We start from the raw sequence: 16,736 nt of genomic DNA on the forward strand, positions 1-16,736 counted from the left end.
CGTCGGCAGCACGTGAGAGCAAACCCAGAGGTTCTCTAGGGACAAGCCTCCAATTTTTGAATTTTTATTTAAAAACAAAATTTGGGGTCCTCAAGAGAATGAGAATATAAGCCATAGACTTGGAGAAAATCTTAGTAAAACATAAACAACTGTTGTCCAAAATATACAAAGAACTCTTAAAACTCAACAATGAGAAAGCAAACAACCCACATAAACACTGGGCCGAAGACCTGAACAGACACTTCACCCAAGAAGATACACTGATGGCAAATCAGCACATGAAAAGATGCTCCACATCATCAGGGAAATGCACATCGAAACCACAATGAGGTACCACCACACACAGATAAGAATGGCCAAAATCCAGAACACTGACGACACCAAATGCTGGCGAGGATGTGGAGCAACAGGAACCCTCATTCATTGCTGGTGGGAATGCAAAATGCTCCAGCCACTCCGGAAGGCAGGTTACAAAACTAAACATACTCTTACCATACGCTGCAGCAATTACGCTCCTTGGTATTCACCCAAAGGAGTCGAACGAAAACTTATGTGCACACAAAAATCTGCAACGGCTGTTTACAGCAGCCTTATTCGTAACTGCCCAACCTTGGAAGCAACCAAGATGTCCTTCAGTAGGTGAATGGTTAGAATAAACCACGATATATCCAGACAATGGAATGTTATTCAGATCTAAAAAGACATGAGCTGTCAAGCCATGACAAGACACGGTAGACCCGTAAATAATGGGTTGGCCGAAAAGGTCGTTCGGGTTTTTCCATAAGATGTTACATGTGACTAAGGGGAAAAAGCCAATCTGAAAAGATTATATACTGTATGATTCCAGTTATAAGACATTCTGGAAAAAGGCAAAACTATGGAGACAGTAAAAAGATCAGTGGCTGCCAGGGCTTGGGGGAAGTGGAGTGACGAACAGCTGGAGCACAGAGGCCTTTTAGGGCAGTGACACTATTCTGTATGACACCATAACGGCAGAGACTTGCCATTATACACCTGTCCAAAGCCATAGAAGGTATGACACCAAGAGTGAGCCTGAATGTCAACTACGGACCCTGGGATCAGAGTCGCAGACAAGGGACTCAATGTAACAAACACACGGACAAGGCATCAGTGTAGCAAACGCACAGCTCTGGTGGGGACGCTGACAGAGAGCGAGGCTGAGGGTGCAGGGGAGCAAAGCACGTGTGGGGACTCTCTGCACCCTCCTCTCGACTGCGCCGTGAATCTGAAACTGCCCTAGAAAAGATACCTATTTAAAACTAACAACAATTATTATTATTACTATTATTATTCAGGATCCCACCTAGCACCAAGACTACACAGTGGGGGAAAGAACAGTCTTTTCAATAAATAGTGTTGGAACAAATGGTTGTCCACATGAAAAAGAATGAATTTGGACTCCCTCTTCATACCATATAAAAAAACTAACTCAAAATGGATCATAGACCTAAATGTAAGAGCCAAAATTATAAAATTCTTTGAAGAAAACATAGGGGCAAATCTTCACGACCTTGGAACTGGCAAAGGATTCTTAAATAAGACACCCAAAGCACAAGAAATAAAAGAAAAAATAACAAAAAAATTGGACTTTATTAAAATAAAAACTGCCGTGCTTCAAAGAACACAACCAAGAAGGTAAAAAGACAACCCACAGAACGGGAGAAAATACTCACTAATCATTTATCAAGTGAGGGACTTGTATCCTGAATGCATGAAAAATTCTTACAACTCGATAATGAGAAGACAAATAACCCAATTAAATATGGGCAAAAGATCTGAATAGACATTTCTCCAAAGAAGATATACAAATGGTCAATCAGCACATGAAAAGACCCTCAACATCATTACCACCAGGAAATGCAAATCAAAGCTACAATGAGATACTACTTCACACACACCAGGATGGCTAAAATAAAAAATACAGAATATAACGAGTGTGGGTGAGGATATGGAAAAATCAGAGCCCTCAGGCTTGCCTGGTGGAAACGGAAAATGGGGCAACTGCTTAGGAAAAAAGTCTGGCAGGTCCTCAAAAAGTTAAACATGGGGTTACCATGTGACCTGCAATTCGCCCCTGGGTAGCTGTCCAAGAGAAATGAAAACACATGTCCACACACAGACTTGCACGTGAATATTCAGAGCAACATTATTCCTAATAGCTAAAAAGTGGAAACAAGCCAAATGTCCATCAGCTGGTGAATGGATAAAGAATATATGGTCCATCCATACAGTGGCATATTATTTGGCCATGAAAAGGAGAGAAGCACTGATACTCACTACAACGTGGGTGGACCCTGAGAACACAACGCTTGCTCAGTGAGAAAGCCAGACACAGAAGGACACACAGTGTGTGATTCCATTCATGCCAAACGTCCAGAACAGGCAAATCCACAGAGACAGACAGTGGGTTCGTCATTGTCAGGGACTGAGGAGGGGGATGGGAGTGACTGCTAACGGGGATGGGGCTGCTTCTGGGGATGGTAAGAATGTTCTAAAATTGTGGTGATGGCTGCACAACTCCGTGAATATACAAAAAAACACTGAATTACACGCTTTAAATGGGCAAATTGTGTGGTATGTGAATTATATCTCAATAACGCTTAAAAAAAAACAGTAAGTATGATAATCAACAAATAAATAAAACCAATCCAACTAGCACTAACTTTCCAAAACTCTACATGGAAAAGGACAGGTCATTTGACAATCAGGCATCTGACTCCACGCCCACCTGTACACGAGCACATGAACTTCAGTTATTCCATCCCATCAGGCTGCTGGGGTCTAATTCCCTTCCAAGAAGTCACGATCCATAAACCGAGCAGCAGAGCCGCAAGCTGGGATCGGGCTGGCGGGAGGAGCTGGGCAACACCAACCCCCAGGCACCAAGGTCCACACTGTGGCCAAGTCAAGAGGACAGCTGGCCGAGGTCACAGGGCATAGCCAGCTGGGGCCACCGGTCAGACAGCCTAGATTCTAACACCTGCTTGGGACTGGACACAGAGAGTGGGACTCAGCAAGTTTCCCAGCCACGGAGCCTCGATGTCCCCACTTGGAGTTGCGGGGAAATCGCCCGGTTGCTCTAAGGACTAAACATGGTGTTTAAAGAACAGAGGCGCGGGACTTCCCTGGTGGCCCAGGGGTTAAGAATCCGCCTGAAAATGCAGGGGACACAGGTTCGAGCCCTGGTCTGGGAAGATCCCACAAGCCTTGGGGCAACGAAGCCAGTGCACCACAACTACTGAGCCTGTGCTCTAGAGCCCGCAAGCCGCAACTACTAAGCCTGCAAGCCACAACTACTGAGCCTGTGTGCTGCAACTACTGAGCCCACATGCTGCAACTGCTGAAGCTTGCACACCTAGAGCCCGCGCTCCGCAATGAGACTCCACCGCAATGAGAAGCCCGCGCACCACAACCAAGAGTAGCCCCCGCTCGCCGCAACTAGAGAAAGCCCGCGCGCAGCAACGAAGACCCAACGCAGCCAAAAATAAATTAATTTAATTTAATTTAAAAAAAAGAACAGAGGTGCCTTCCTGCCCAGGACTGCGCCAGGCCCTGCCTGCAGAGGCCCAGGGGAAACAGCCCTCCTTGTGTTCAGAGACCAGACGTGTCCCTGGGGACACGCACAGCGGTCCTCCTGCCCGAGCAGCTTCCAGGAGGAGCCGCAAACACAATGAAACCGGAGAGGGTTGGAAGCCCAGCACTGATCCTGGGCTGCCAGGGAGGGTGGTCCAGGCCTCGGCGGCCTGGCATGGGAAATGGGGGCCCTGGAGGTTGGCCCCTCTCCCCGGGCCTGGAGGCCCTTGAAGAAAGCAGAGAAGCAGGGGAAGCAGTAGACAGGCCCCAAGAGGCCCCAGAAAGCCCTGGGGCCACAGCCCTGCCAGGCCCCCCGTCAACCCGACCCAGGAACTTCTGCACTGGCCCAAGGGCGAGCTGGCCCACGGTGCTAAAACACACCTGTGTAACCATAAAACCTGCCACGAACAAGGTGACCAATCCTGGCATTCAGAGGTGCGTAGCCGGGAGATGGGGGAGGTGCGCCCGGGTGCGGGTGCAGGTGCCGGCGGGAGTCGACGGTTAGGGACCTGGGCTGCAGAGCGTGCAACAGGGCCTCTGGGGCCGCGTCCTCCGAGCAGGTGCAGGCCTGCTCCCAGGGGCTGCGTGCTCGCTGGGAGAAGGCCTGGCCTTGCAGGTCATCTGACCCTTTGGGATCAAGGCCAAGAGTGTGAGCTCAGGGTCCGGGACACGCCCACTGAAGGACTGCCATGCGCCCGCCAGGCCCCATGTTATTGATGGGGAAACCGAGGCCCAGGAAGGAGGAAGCAGGACAGGGGCAAACTCGGTCTGGACCCCCGGGGTGAGGGCATCTCCCTGTAGTTCTGGGGGCAGTGGGTGAGCTCACTTCGAGCTTGACCTGCATCTTCCAGGTAACAAACTAATGCCCTCGGCACCATGCACCACAAAGTGGACCCACTAACGGAAGGTCCGGGCCCAGGTCAGCTGGGCTCCGTGAAGCCGGTGAAGCGAAGCACTGGCAGCGATCCGTGCTGGGACCTGAGCGGCAGTCGTGTGTTTCCCACGCCTTTTGGGAATCACAAGCCGCCTGTTCTAACAGGCTCCTCCCCTGGGCGCCAAGGAGGGTCCCAACCCTTCTCAGGAGGGGACTTTATTCCTGCCCCCACCTCCCCGCTACCCAAGAACAGGTGGCAGCTGCCCTCAGGGGAGAAGGGCTGAGCCGACAAGAGTCTTCCCCTCAGGCGACCTTCAGGGGAACAACCGGGGGGAGCACGCAGGGAGGCAGAGGGGGCCCCCGGGGAGTGGAGAGGGCCAGATCCTAGCCCAGGGTACCCCGTGCAGAACGCACCCAGGAGAGATTCAGGCTTCAGAGCTTTGAAATTAACCCCGGTAGATCCATCCCAGGGCTATCCGAGGTCCCATAAATATTTATAAATTGTCCCCCCCAAAACACGATCCCACTCAAACCTCCCTCTGCTTGATGCCAGCACCCTCGGGGACCTCGGCATCAAGCCTCGACCAGGGCCTGTCTCGCCCTTGGACAGGCCGTGGGCGGCAGAGGCCCAAAGGCCGAGGAGCAGGGCCCTCCCAGCCCAGCAGAGGGACTGGACGTGAGTGGACCCAGGGGTGGCCTGGATGGCTGAGAACTCGGGCTCCCAGGTTTCCAGGAAGATGGAGTGACAGAAACTTGAGAAGAAAAGCACTCAAACAACCGAGAATTTAGAGAGGCCCCTGGGAGAAGGGACGGAACGCTCGATGTCATCTTTTTAGAACTGCGTTGTGGCCGGGCCGCTAGGTCAGCGGCTGAGCGTGGGATCAGGGGCAGGGGCAGCACTATGACCTGGCAGGGAAGATTCTGCAAACCTCTGGCTTCTTCCTTTCATCCTGAGCTGGCACGTGCCTGCAACCAGAGCCCAAAGAGAAGGCCCCGTGGAGCATTCCGTGTCACCCCAGCCTCTGTGGTCCAAGGTGGAGCCCGCTCGCCCCCTCCACACCTCCACATCCACCGGGACGCCTAGGGGCCTCAGTACTTACGTCATCATACAAGGAGCCACTGATGTCAGCCCCATAGATGGGCGACACGAAGGTGAGGTTCTTCCAGTACTTGCGCTCCAGGTCATCGAAGTCCTGGTGCCGGGGGGTGCAGTACCTGGGGACAAACCGAGCATGTGGGGCTCAGGGCACCTGCCAGACACACCGAGGGAGGGGCTCCGCTCAGATACCCGCCCTCCCGGCAAGGGCACGGCCCCGGAGCCCACGGATGAGCTGTGGTGACTGCCAGGCGGTGAGGTGGATGGACGGCGGGGGGGCAGCCCTGCCTGGAACGGTACCCAGGGGTCCCGTCTCGCCAGCTATCAGGGCCCGGGGCCCCCAGGTCAGACCACACGCCAGGGCCACGGGAGCCGGAGGAGGGACCTGGGTTTTGACGGTTCTTGTCCTCCTACCACCCTGCAGACACCGACAGGCACCGTGGTGGCCAGGGACAGCGCATGAGGGGACAGACAACGCCTGCTCTCACAGGACGCTTGTTTGAGAGCAAAGAGACTGCCAGAGACGCACAGAAGACCTCAGCGACTGAGGGGGGCTGGGAGCTACACAGAACAGGGGGAGTGAACAGCGGTGCTGTGTGCCAGGGAGCGTGCCCGCATGCCATGAGCGCCCACGACGCGCCTGTGAGCTCCCGGGAGTGTGTGCGCATGCCCAAGTGTACCATGGCGAACCAGGCACTTGGGGAGACGTGCCAGGAAGCCCCTCTCTGGGGAGGTGCTGTCAGAGCCGAGACGTCCTGGGGCGGGGAGGTGCTCCGGGGACAGGGGACACGGGCAGGCCCTGAAGGGCCGGCCCCGCAGCCAGCGCTGAGGGCAGCGTGAGGTGGACAGCGTGGCCCTGGGTCGGGTGAAGGTCTGGATTTTGCCCCTAAGAACCGGGGGACTGTGAACTGGGGGTGCTGAGGCCCACCTAGGGCACACAGAGCGGGCTTTGTGGGGGCTGCGTGCGCCCCGCCCTCCGCACCCCGAGCTGGCGTTTCGCCCGCCACGCCACCCAGGCCCGCGTACTTCTCGCTATTGGCCAGGCGCCGGTACTCCCCAACCGTCATGGCCTTCTTCTGGATGTTATACTGCGTGAAGAGGCCCGACTGGCCCGTCACCACCTGCTGGATGGGCGCCGGGATGACCACGTCGTCAATGTCGTCGTATGTCTGCCGTGGCTTCCACTCCTTCGGGGGGATGATCTGTGAGACGGAGCGGGAGGGTGGTCAGCGGCGCCTCCCCTGGGCTCGGCCGCTTGGGACTGGGTGAGGGGCAGGGAGAGCCTGGGGGCACCTAGCACCCCCTGTCCGTGTCACCGAGCTCCCAGGAGACCCGGGGCCAGGCCTATCTGGGCACCACCCGGCAGGGTAGGGGGTTGTGCCTGCCTCTGCACGGGGCCAGGGCCTGGAGAAGTGGGAGCAGCCCCAGAGGACGTGCGCGATCACAGAGTGAGCAGATGTGGGCAGGCTGGGCTGTGTGCGCCCCTCGGCCTGGGATGCACTCGCTGTGTCCCAGGGGCTCTGCTACCGCGCCCTCTGGCCACCACGTGCCCGGCTCAGGACTCCGCGCAGATGAGGCCCCAGAGCAGAGACCCTGGTGCCGCAGTGCACACTCATTCCAGCGCCCTCGCTCCAGTGACACCTACTGGGGGCGATCGCAGCTCTAGGTGGTGGGGAGACATGGGGACACAAAGGACTCAGGCGAGGGCCTGAGCCCTGACTAGAGGGCGCAGGTGATAAATCCCGGCGAGAAAAGGAAATTGTAGGACAGTAATAAGGGTAAAGCGGGGCTGGGTGAGCCGCCCAGAGGCAGGAGGTGGGGGGCGGGCAGTGGGGGGTGACAATTCCAAGTGGGAGGAGGCCTGAGAAGGTCACACTGCAGCCCCCACCACAGCAGGCGCCACCACACCCCTCCCCCAGCAGGTGGCGGCAACCCGGCCCACCCACCCCACCCCAGGAGGGTGCCACGGATGGGGATGGACCTCCCCCTCCACGTTTCCTCTCCACCAGTCGGGGGTGACCTCTGTGCAAGCCCCACAGGCCCAGGTGGGTGTTTGCAAGCCCCGAACCTCCTTCCAGGGCGTCCAGTGGGCCACCCACCCAACAGCTCTGGGAAAAGGAACTAAACCAACCCATTTTTGGTGCATCAGCCACGCACCCTGGGGGAGCCGAACCCTCTCCCAGCTCAGGGCCACCAGGGAAGCACACGGCGCTGAGGCCCGAGTTGGCCGACAGCTCGGGAGCGGCTAAGTCCACTCACCATCCCCAGGATCCCGCTGTCACATGGGTGCAAAGAAATGTTTTGCTTGGCGACGAAAACACTGACTCTCCAGTTCCTGCTAAAAAGGGTGCTGCCCACCCACGACTAGCACGCATGGGGGTGTCCACCCACATAAATCAGTAACAACGACAGCAGCGACGATGAGAAAGTCAGCGCTCCTCACCCGGGCAGTCCCGCCCCACGGGGAACACTGGGCCATGTCTGGGGACGTCTGTGGTTGTCAGGACTGGGGGAGCTCCTGGCATCGCGGAGGTGGGGGCAGGGAGGCTGCTCCACACCCCACAGCACCCAGGACAGCCCCCCAGAGAATGACCTAGCCCTCATGTCAGCAGTGCCAGCAGGACCCTCATTTAGAGTTAGATGGGGATGAGCCCCCTCCCAGAAGACACAGCTGTTCAGTCACAATGCCACAGGCGCCTGGCGTGACAACAGGGTGCTGGGCTCAGCCTGCCCGTCGACCGTTTTGTTAGATTCCCAGTGAGAAATCTGAAGAGTCAGGTTATGAACTAAAACACTCAAGGCTAGAAATGCAAAAAATAAAAAGGAGAGAGGGGGACTTCCCTGGTGGCACAGCGGTTAAGACTCCACGCTCCCAATGCAGGGGACCTGGGTTCAGTCCCTGATCAGGGAACTAAGATCCCACACGCATGCTGCAACTAAGAGTTCGCAAGCCACAACTAAGGAGCCCACCTGCTGCAACTAAGACCCGGCGCAACCAAATAAATGAATATTTAAAAAAAAAAAAAAAAGAAAAGGAGAAGAGGGCCCATGCCTCCAGGATACGGGATGTTCTTGCAGGAAAATGGGTTGTGGGCTGAGGGATCCGGGACCCCGAGCTGCTCTTTAACTACGTGGCTGATGCCTCCTCGTTGCAGAAAAGCCTGAGTTTCCTCCTGGGGAAAGCGCAGTGACCCTGGACCGGCTCCCCCGCCCCAAGTGTGTTGGAGAAACGCCTCCCTAACCAGGCTGCGGGATGAATGGACCACTCCTCAGCCCTCCGCTCTCAGGGGAGAGCCTCGGGCTCAGTCCTGTCCCCTCGGGCTCTGCTGTGTGACATCTGGACACTGGGGAGGAGCCGGCAGATGCTCCCGACACCTGGCTCACACGTGTGAACTGCACTTTCCCAGGCACACGCTAAGCGGGTTCTGGAAAGGCGCATGAACAGAAGGCCACTGGTCTGGAACCCGAAGCTTCTGGAAAAATCCCACGGCCTAACACCCTCAAGTCTCCGCAGAGCAGGATTTGAAAGGAGGCTCTCCAAGCAGAGGACACCTGAAGGATGTCCCCTAAAGGCCCATGAGCATCCCCACTGTGTGGCTCTGGACGGACCCTGACTCGAAGCTGCTAGGGGGCAAGACTCAGCCAAGGCCAGGAGGACCGAGAGGCCACACACCCAAGGGAGCGGCGTGACACCAGGGAGGTGGCCAGCTTGGCGGGCAGCTGGGGCAGGTGTGGGAGACCCTTCTAGAGGGAAGGAAGTGAGGGGCCGGCCTCTGCCCCCCAGAACCAGCTGGACCCAAAGCCATTCTGCTGGCAGCAGGCCTGGAGGCTAAGAAGAGCCAGGGCACCGCCTGGCTGCAGGGCACTGAGAGCACTGACGCCCCTTGACCCCTCCCCAGGACCCTAAGCCACGCCCCTTCCTGGCTCCCTCCCTCCCCCAGCCCTTCCCAAGCAGCCTGAGGGGGAAGGAGCCCAGCTGGACACTGGTCCCAGAGCACACTCAGGGTGGGTGAGGAATGTGACCCACCACCCCGATGGCCCCAGGGTGGGAGCCCCCGTACCCAGAGCCCCCTCAGCTCCGGGCCCCGGCCCAGCCGTGCCTGCTGAGTGCCCACCCCGACCTAGCTGCCCCAGGCCCGACAGAGCTTTTGTCAGGGGGCTATCAAATGTAGCTTTGATGAAAAAAGAAACCTCAACACCACACACACACACACACACACACACACACACACAGAAGGGCGGTCAAGGCTGATGAGACCAGGGTGAGGGGGACCCCGGCAACTACAGAACTCGTTCAGGCCAGCAGGACACCGTGTCCCTTCTCCAAAGAGGCTGGCAGCCCTCAGGGCTGACGGCCCGCGTCGGAAGGAATTGGGGGCACCGAGGGCCGTGGCACGTGCCTCCCTGGACCCGTCTGTCCCCGCAGTAGCCGGGAGGCCCCAAGGGGCTAGAGGCACCTACACGCCGTCCCTGCCTGACGGGAGCAGGGATGCTGGTGCACGCGTGTGTGTCGGCGTGACTGTCCCCACAGGATCTCTCAGCGACAGCGGGGGAGCTGCTCCCAGCAGCCCCTGCCCGCCCTCACCGTGCCCTTCCAGAGAGAATTGCCCTTGCCAGAGAGAAAACAGCAAAGAAAATACCACTTAAGAAGAGTGGAATGGAACATGCAAACAAAGGGCAGAGGGGGACTTCCCTGGTGGCGCAGTGGTTAAGAATCCGCCTGCCAATGCAGGGGACATGGGTTCGAGCCCTGGTCCAGGAAGATCCCACATGCTGCGGAGCAACTAAGCCCGTGCGCCACAACTACTGAGCCCTCGTGCCACAACTACTGAAGCCCGCATGCCTGTGCTCCGCAATAAGAGGAGCCGCCGCAACGAGAAGCCCGCACACCTCAGCGAAGAGTAGCCTCCGCTCACCACAGCTAGAGAAAGCCCGCACGCAGCAACAAAGACCCAACACAGCCAAAAAAACAAACAAAGGGCAGAGTGAAAATGTGCCCTGAAAACATCTGCCTCACAAAAACATCCAGTCCGAATGGTTTCCCGTCGATTCAAGTAAGTTAGTGGAAAACTGGTCCACGGGAATTAAAGGCTTTAAAGCAGAGGCATGGGGCTCAAAGGAAAGGCAGGAGCCGGCAAAGGAGAAGAAAAGGGAAGGAGCAGAGCCGGGGTGAGGACGTGCAGGGGAGACTCGGTGACGCCACACGAGGCTGCACCCAAAGCAGCCCAGGGACAGAAGGTGCTGGCAACAGCCCAGAAGCCGAAGCCAGAGATGGCAGAGGAGGAGGGAAAGGAGAGGGGCCGGGGGAAGTGGCAGGTGCTGCCAGCGGAGCACTCCACGAGGTTACCAAGACTCCTGGCACAGGGGACAACTTGGATCCAAAAACAGAACTGGCGCTGCATCCCGGCAAACGCGGAACGAGGTGAGGGACAGGACACATTCCAGGTGAACGGGGGCCCCCCATGCCCAGCCCCACGGGCACCAGGCCTCTGAGTCCCCCGCACCGCCCCCAGCTGGGGCACCTGAGGGAAAGGGGCACCTGACAACCGACCCCAGCCAATCGGTCCAGCCCAGAGGGAGGCTCCGAACCTGCAAGAACCTAGGCCCGGGGCTTCCAGAGCCACAGACCCCGATGAGAAGGCTCTGCTGGGTGTGTGCTGTCATGGGGCCCAAGGAACGAAAACCAAGGAGAGGGGAGAGGAGGTAAGATGTTGCAGGCCCACCTCTCTCCTCATCTGCGCGGCTGAGATTAAAGGCATGGATGTCACACAGCCAACCAAACCCGGCAGGGGAGGTGGGCAGAGGAAGGCCAGCACACCTGTCCCCTCGCTGCAGACACCGTCTGGGGACAGACCACCGTGACGCGCGGCCCAATACCACCCACCACCTGCTTCCGTCCAGCCACGGAGCTGACGCTGGCATTCTTTCTGGGTTTTTTTTCATTTTTTGAAAAGAAATTTTTAAATTCTCTTTTACTTTTTAAAATTTTACTTACTTATTTATTTTTTGGCCACCCCATGTGGCTTGTGGGATCCTAGTTCCCCGACCAGGGATCGAATCCAGGCCCTCGGCAGTGAAAGTGCAGAGCCCTCACCACTAGACCACCAGGGAATTCCTTTTTTAAAATTTTTAAATGGTTGAGGGAAAATAACAAACGAAGACTGTTTCAGGACAGGTGAAAATTCTACGAAATGCACATTTCGGTGTCTATAAATCAGGTTTCATGTGCTCACAGCCATGCTTGTGGGGTTGTGGGTCATCCCCGGCCGCAGAGCTGAGTGGTGGCCACAGACAGTCCAGCCCAAGAAGCTGAAAATATTTACTATCTGGCTCTTTGCAGAAAAGGTTTAGCGAACCCCAGCTTAAATAATAGAGGGCTGGGTATTAGATAAAGTGCCAGTCATACAGGAAGCAACTAGAAGAACCCAAATCAGGTGACAAATCTCCCAGATTATGTGGTGAGCAGACCCTCACACACACAGGTTCACGTGCACATGAAGAAACTCGGCACCCGTCCCCAAGGTCTGTTCCCCGCACAGAAGAGGCGTGGGCAGGCATGCTATCTGCCGGTGTTCACACACGCACACACGCACATGCACGTCCACGTGTGATGCTCCGTGAAAAGAGACACGAGGAATCAGTGCCGTGCCGCTCCAGGCAGAGGAGCCGGGGTCAGGGTGGGTGGAGGGGGAACTCATTCTCCCTCCTACCCTGTCGCAATGCTTGAACTCGCTTCATACGTGCATTACAGTCTCAAAAAAATGTGTTTAAGTAGGAATATAAAGGCAAAAAGTAAGCCCTCCCCAGCACCGACTCCCCTGGGACCCCCCTGATGGGGTGAGACGGCTGCTGGTCCCACCATGATGCTCTGTGTCCCACCCAGGATCAGCGCCCTCGGGGACCCCGGTGCCCAGAACTGTGCCTGGCTTGGGGAAAGAACATATGTTCATGGATAAATTAGGTCAGAGGGGCTCAATGAGCAGAGTAACGGGTGCCTCTCGGGCCCCTTGCCCCTGGGTGGGCACAGGGTAGGGGCCGGGGAGAGCTGCACGGGGGCCTGGGGCATCACCCACCTTGGCCAGGCCCGCCCGGTGGGCCCCCTGGGACTCGATGTAGGCCACATATTTGTTGAAGTCCTTAAACTCCTCCATCGTTGGGCGAAACGTCATGATTTTACAACTTGGGTTCTGGGCCCCGTGATCCTCGGACCCCATGGCTGCAGCAGAGAGACGGCCACACCTGCAAGGGAGACAAGAGAGCGTCAGCACCTCCATCACTGCCACGGGCCGGTTCCCTTCTCCCCAGGAGGCACCCAAACTACCCGGCCCCAAGGACAGAGGCCAGGCAGCCGAGCAGGGCCAAGGGGAGCCTGGGGGCCACTTCATCACTCTCTCCGGCACAAAAGACCAAATGACTGCAATGAATTACTAACAGAGGTAGCCCGTTCTAAGAGCCCATGCGATGCTGGAGGCCAGAGCACACATTTCAAACAAGGGGCCTCGGAAATAAAACCTTTTCTTATCAGGGCCTCATCCAGATTCACTGGCATTGACCTCACAGCTGGAATCCAGAGGCAGAAGCACGGGAGGGGCTGGGAAGGTGAGTGAGGTCCTGTGTGTTTCACTAGCAGGGAACCCCTCCTCGGGCGGGGCCGCCACAAGCAGGGGAACAGTGTGTGGGTCCCTCCAGTACTGGCCCGGCTGCTGTCAGCGAACCCAGGCCCCAGTGACCACAGGCTGCCCAAGGCCGGGACCTGGAACCAGGAGAGCAGGAGGTCCAGCCAGAGAGGCTCATTTCCCGCCGTGTTTCACCCTGGGCTATAACCACGCCTGGCTGACCCAGCACAGAGCGTGGCACGGAGCATGGCGGGGATCGGGCTCCTCTAGGGGACAAGGCTGCAGGCTGGAGAGGCCCCCGCCCGTCCCAAGAGTTACGAGAGTTAGGGGGGCCCAGTGGGGTGGCTGGTGACCCACCCCAATGAGGAAGAGGCTTAGGGGACAGACTCTAGGGAAGGGTCCCTGCTGGGACAAGAGGAGACCAGACTCCCTCCAGGACTGGAAAGAGGTCAGAACCCAAGTGCACGCAGACCCAGAACTTGGAGGACAATTAACCAAGTCCACCTCCCCACACCCCAAAGTGAGCTGGGGAGTGAGAAAGGCAGGAAGCCCACCAGTCCAGGAAGTAGAGAGTGGGGGGGGGGTCCATGTCGCCAAGATGCAGCCACTGGCTCCCCAAAGGCGCTCCCCCGGCGGGCGCTAGAGGGCAGCACGAGCCCGGGAATGGGAGCCGAGGCGGGCAGCTGCCTGGGACAGACCTGGAGGCCCAGGCGGATACCAGACCAGGTCCAGGTCCTGACCTCAACCACCCCATGCCTGGGCGCACAGGGCAGCGGGCAGGCAGCTAAGGCCGCGCTCTGAAGGTCACACTCACGGCTGGACTGCTGGGGACCCCGGAGGTCCTGGCACACACGGGGTCACCACTGCATCCGGGCTGGGACCCCTGGGCCCCTCCACCCTGTGTGCACAGGATCCTCTGTCGCTCCTCCTCGCAGGGCAGCCAAAGCTGCGGTCCACAGGGCAGGCCACGGGTGCCCGGGACCGTGTGACAACAGCTCTGAGGGGGATCACAGGGAACCACCGAGGTCACACGGGTTTATAAAGGGGAAGGGTCATCACAAACCCCCCTGCGGACCAGCAGACACCAGAGGGCCCAGGCTGCGGCCAGGCTGACCAGCCCTCGGGATGGACCACCACGCCGTCCCCCACCCCGCTCCCCACCCCACAGCCAGGGCCCAGCGCCTGACTCCCCACCTGAGCCCCCAGAAGCCAGCGGCCCTCTCCCCTCCAGCCCACACCCAGCCACACGGGGCTCACCCAGGGCCTCTGCTGTCCTGAGGGAGCTCAAGGCCCCGGGGGGACAGGCCCGACCCGATGATCTGGGAACATGGGTGTGGACCTGAGCTGGGCTAAGGGCTGTGAAGGGAGGCACAGGGGCGTAGGGAGGGAGGCCTCCCGGGGCAGGGACCCGGGACAGGACACAGCGGGGACAGGACAGATGACCGGCCGCAGCCATCGCTCGCCAGCCTTCCTCGTGCGCCTGCCACCCGAGCTGCCCAGTCCTGTCAACCCCACCTCCCCACCCGCCCAGATTCCCTGTACCCACCACCCCTGCCCGCACAGAGCAGCAGAGGGGGTCCGTGCCGCCCACCCGTCTTGCATGGCCATCAAACCCGTCCTCTGAGGCCTGCAGCCGGAACACGATCACCCGGGTCTCAGCTCCTCGTCCCAAGCCCCCGACGGCCGGGCAAAGGGCCAGAGGCCAGCTCCGCAGCCCACCACAGATGGTGCCCAGATTCGGAAGCGGCGGACACATCAGCGCTTAACAGCCCCGGCCCTGTTCTCCACGTTTTATGTGGGTGGTGTGTCCACTCTGCACAGTTCACGAGGGGGCATCGCGCATGCCTGGAAGCCCGGCTCTGCTGCAACCATGCCAGTCTCCCAACACATCGCCACCCGCTGTGGGTGATGGGCACCAGGACCACCTGCAACAGCAACTCTCCTCTTGGCCAGGCCGGTCCCAGCAGGGGAGGAGGACACAGGCTCCCCCTCAAGGCCAGCTGTGTCACCACGAGAGAGGCCCACCCTGCCACGGATGCTGCCGCCTGCCCTCCCACAAGGCACTGTTGGTGGGAAATGAGGTGGGGCAGGACACCCGTCTCCCCCCAAGACCAGCCTGTCCTGGGCAGACGGAGGGCAGCCCCGGGGTCCTGCCCACACGAGTTCTCTCGCCCATTAAACATAACCGCAGGAGCGCTTTTCCCTGGGGGGCAGGGGGAGCAAGCAGGTGATACGACAGCAGGTAGAGTTTCCTGCACTGCACCTGGCATGATATGCTCCTCCAGCCACTGCTGTCATCCAGATTCAGCTCAGCAGTGGATCATGTGCAGTTTTCTTTTTTTTTTTTTTGTTTTATTCATGCCGGTTGCAGTAAAGTTTTTAGTAGGTAAATATAAAGGAGAAAATTCAAATGGTTTATAATCCCAACACTCCATAACCCTTGACACGTTTTTTGAAGGAGGGCAAATAAAAATCAGACGTGCACATACTTTAAAAATAACAAAAGGAATGTGCTCTTAACCAGACAGTGCCACGCCCAAAATGCGAGGTTCTAACAACTTCATCGTAAAAAGACAAGCAGCACAATTAAAAAGTGGGCCAACGACTTGAATAGACATTTCTCCAAAGAGGAGACTCAAACGGCCAGTAAGCACATGAAAAGATGCTTGAGGTGATCAGCCATCAGAGGAATGCAAATCTAAACTAGAGTGACACACACCTCCCCCAACTGGGGCGGCTAGAGTGAAAAAGCAGATAACAAGTGTTGGTGAGAAACTGGAACCCTGACTCCCAGCTGGTGGGAACGTAAAAATGGGGCAGTCCCCCAAAAAGTTAAACATGGAACTGACCACACAAGCCAGCAACCCCACTCCTAGGTATACATCCAAGAGAAATGAAAACATATGTCCGCACAAAAACTTGTACACAAATGTTCACAGCAGCATGATCCCCAACAGCCAAAAGGTGGAAACAACCCAAGTGTCCATCAACAGATGACAGTACACAAACTGGTCCCTCCACACACGGGCACATCACTCAGCCATGAAAGGGAGAGAAGTACTGACACTCACTACAACATGGATGGACCCTGAGAACACGATGCTCAGCGAGAGAAGCCAGGCACAGAAGGCCACCGCAGGCTAAGAGGTCTGGGTTTCTTTATGGAGTGATGGGAATGTTCCAAAGTTGATTGTGGTAAAGGCTGCAGGACTCTGAATTCGCTAAAAAAATCGTGTGCTGTAAGTGGGAGAACTGGTTGGCGGGTGGATTCTATCTCAATACAGCTGCTACCCCCAGAAAAGAAACAGAGATTAGGGTAGGGGAGAAGGAAAGAAGAAAGTTCTGCACTTGCCAAAAAAAATAATAATAAATAAACAAAACCTCTGGCTGCCTGGCAGCATGGGCGCCTGGAGCCTTCAACTCCTCAGCCCGCAGAAGGGCTCCCCCAGAGCCAAGCCCCCACCCCATGAGAGACGGAGGACACCCCGCAGCCCGGCCACGGAGGAGGCGTCTGCTGGGTTCCTTCTCTAACAGGAAGTGCGGCCTCCAGAGACAC

At 57.5% G+C, this 16,736-nt stretch overlaps 1 protein-coding gene across 7 annotated transcripts in view; it reads right to left on the reverse strand.

Moving 5' to 3' along the window:
- Positions 1–16,736, reverse strand: part of KDM4B (lysine demethylase 4B) — a 129,068-nt gene that overhangs the window by 81,703 nt on the left and 30,629 nt on the right. For 6 of the 7 annotated variants that reach the window (XR_003428393.1, XM_027085394.1, XM_027085388.1 and 3 more), the window contains exons 3-5: positions 12,638–12,803; positions 6,591–6,766; positions 5,569–5,683 (exon numbers count right to left, since the gene is read on the reverse strand). Coding sequence is in view for 6 of the 7 variants with exons in the window: in XM_027085394.1 (XP_026941195.1) it covers positions 5,569–5,683; positions 6,591–6,766; positions 12,638–12,803 (457 nt within the window). In the remaining variant the exon portion in view is untranslated. Of the gene's footprint in view, positions 1–3,484; positions 5,435–5,568; positions 5,684–6,590; positions 6,767–12,637; positions 12,804–16,736 lie in introns of those variants that run through there. The other variant, XM_027085393.1, reaches the window with a different exon arrangement.

The sequence above is a fragment of the Aethalodelphis obliquidens genome, unplaced genomic scaffold, assembly GCF_003676395.1.
Source record: "Aethalodelphis obliquidens isolate GAN/ISIS:26980383/991018 unplaced genomic scaffold, ASM367639v1 scaffold53, whole genome shotgun sequence".
Taxonomy (NCBI): domain Eukaryota; kingdom Metazoa; phylum Chordata; class Mammalia; order Artiodactyla; family Delphinidae; genus Aethalodelphis; species Aethalodelphis obliquidens.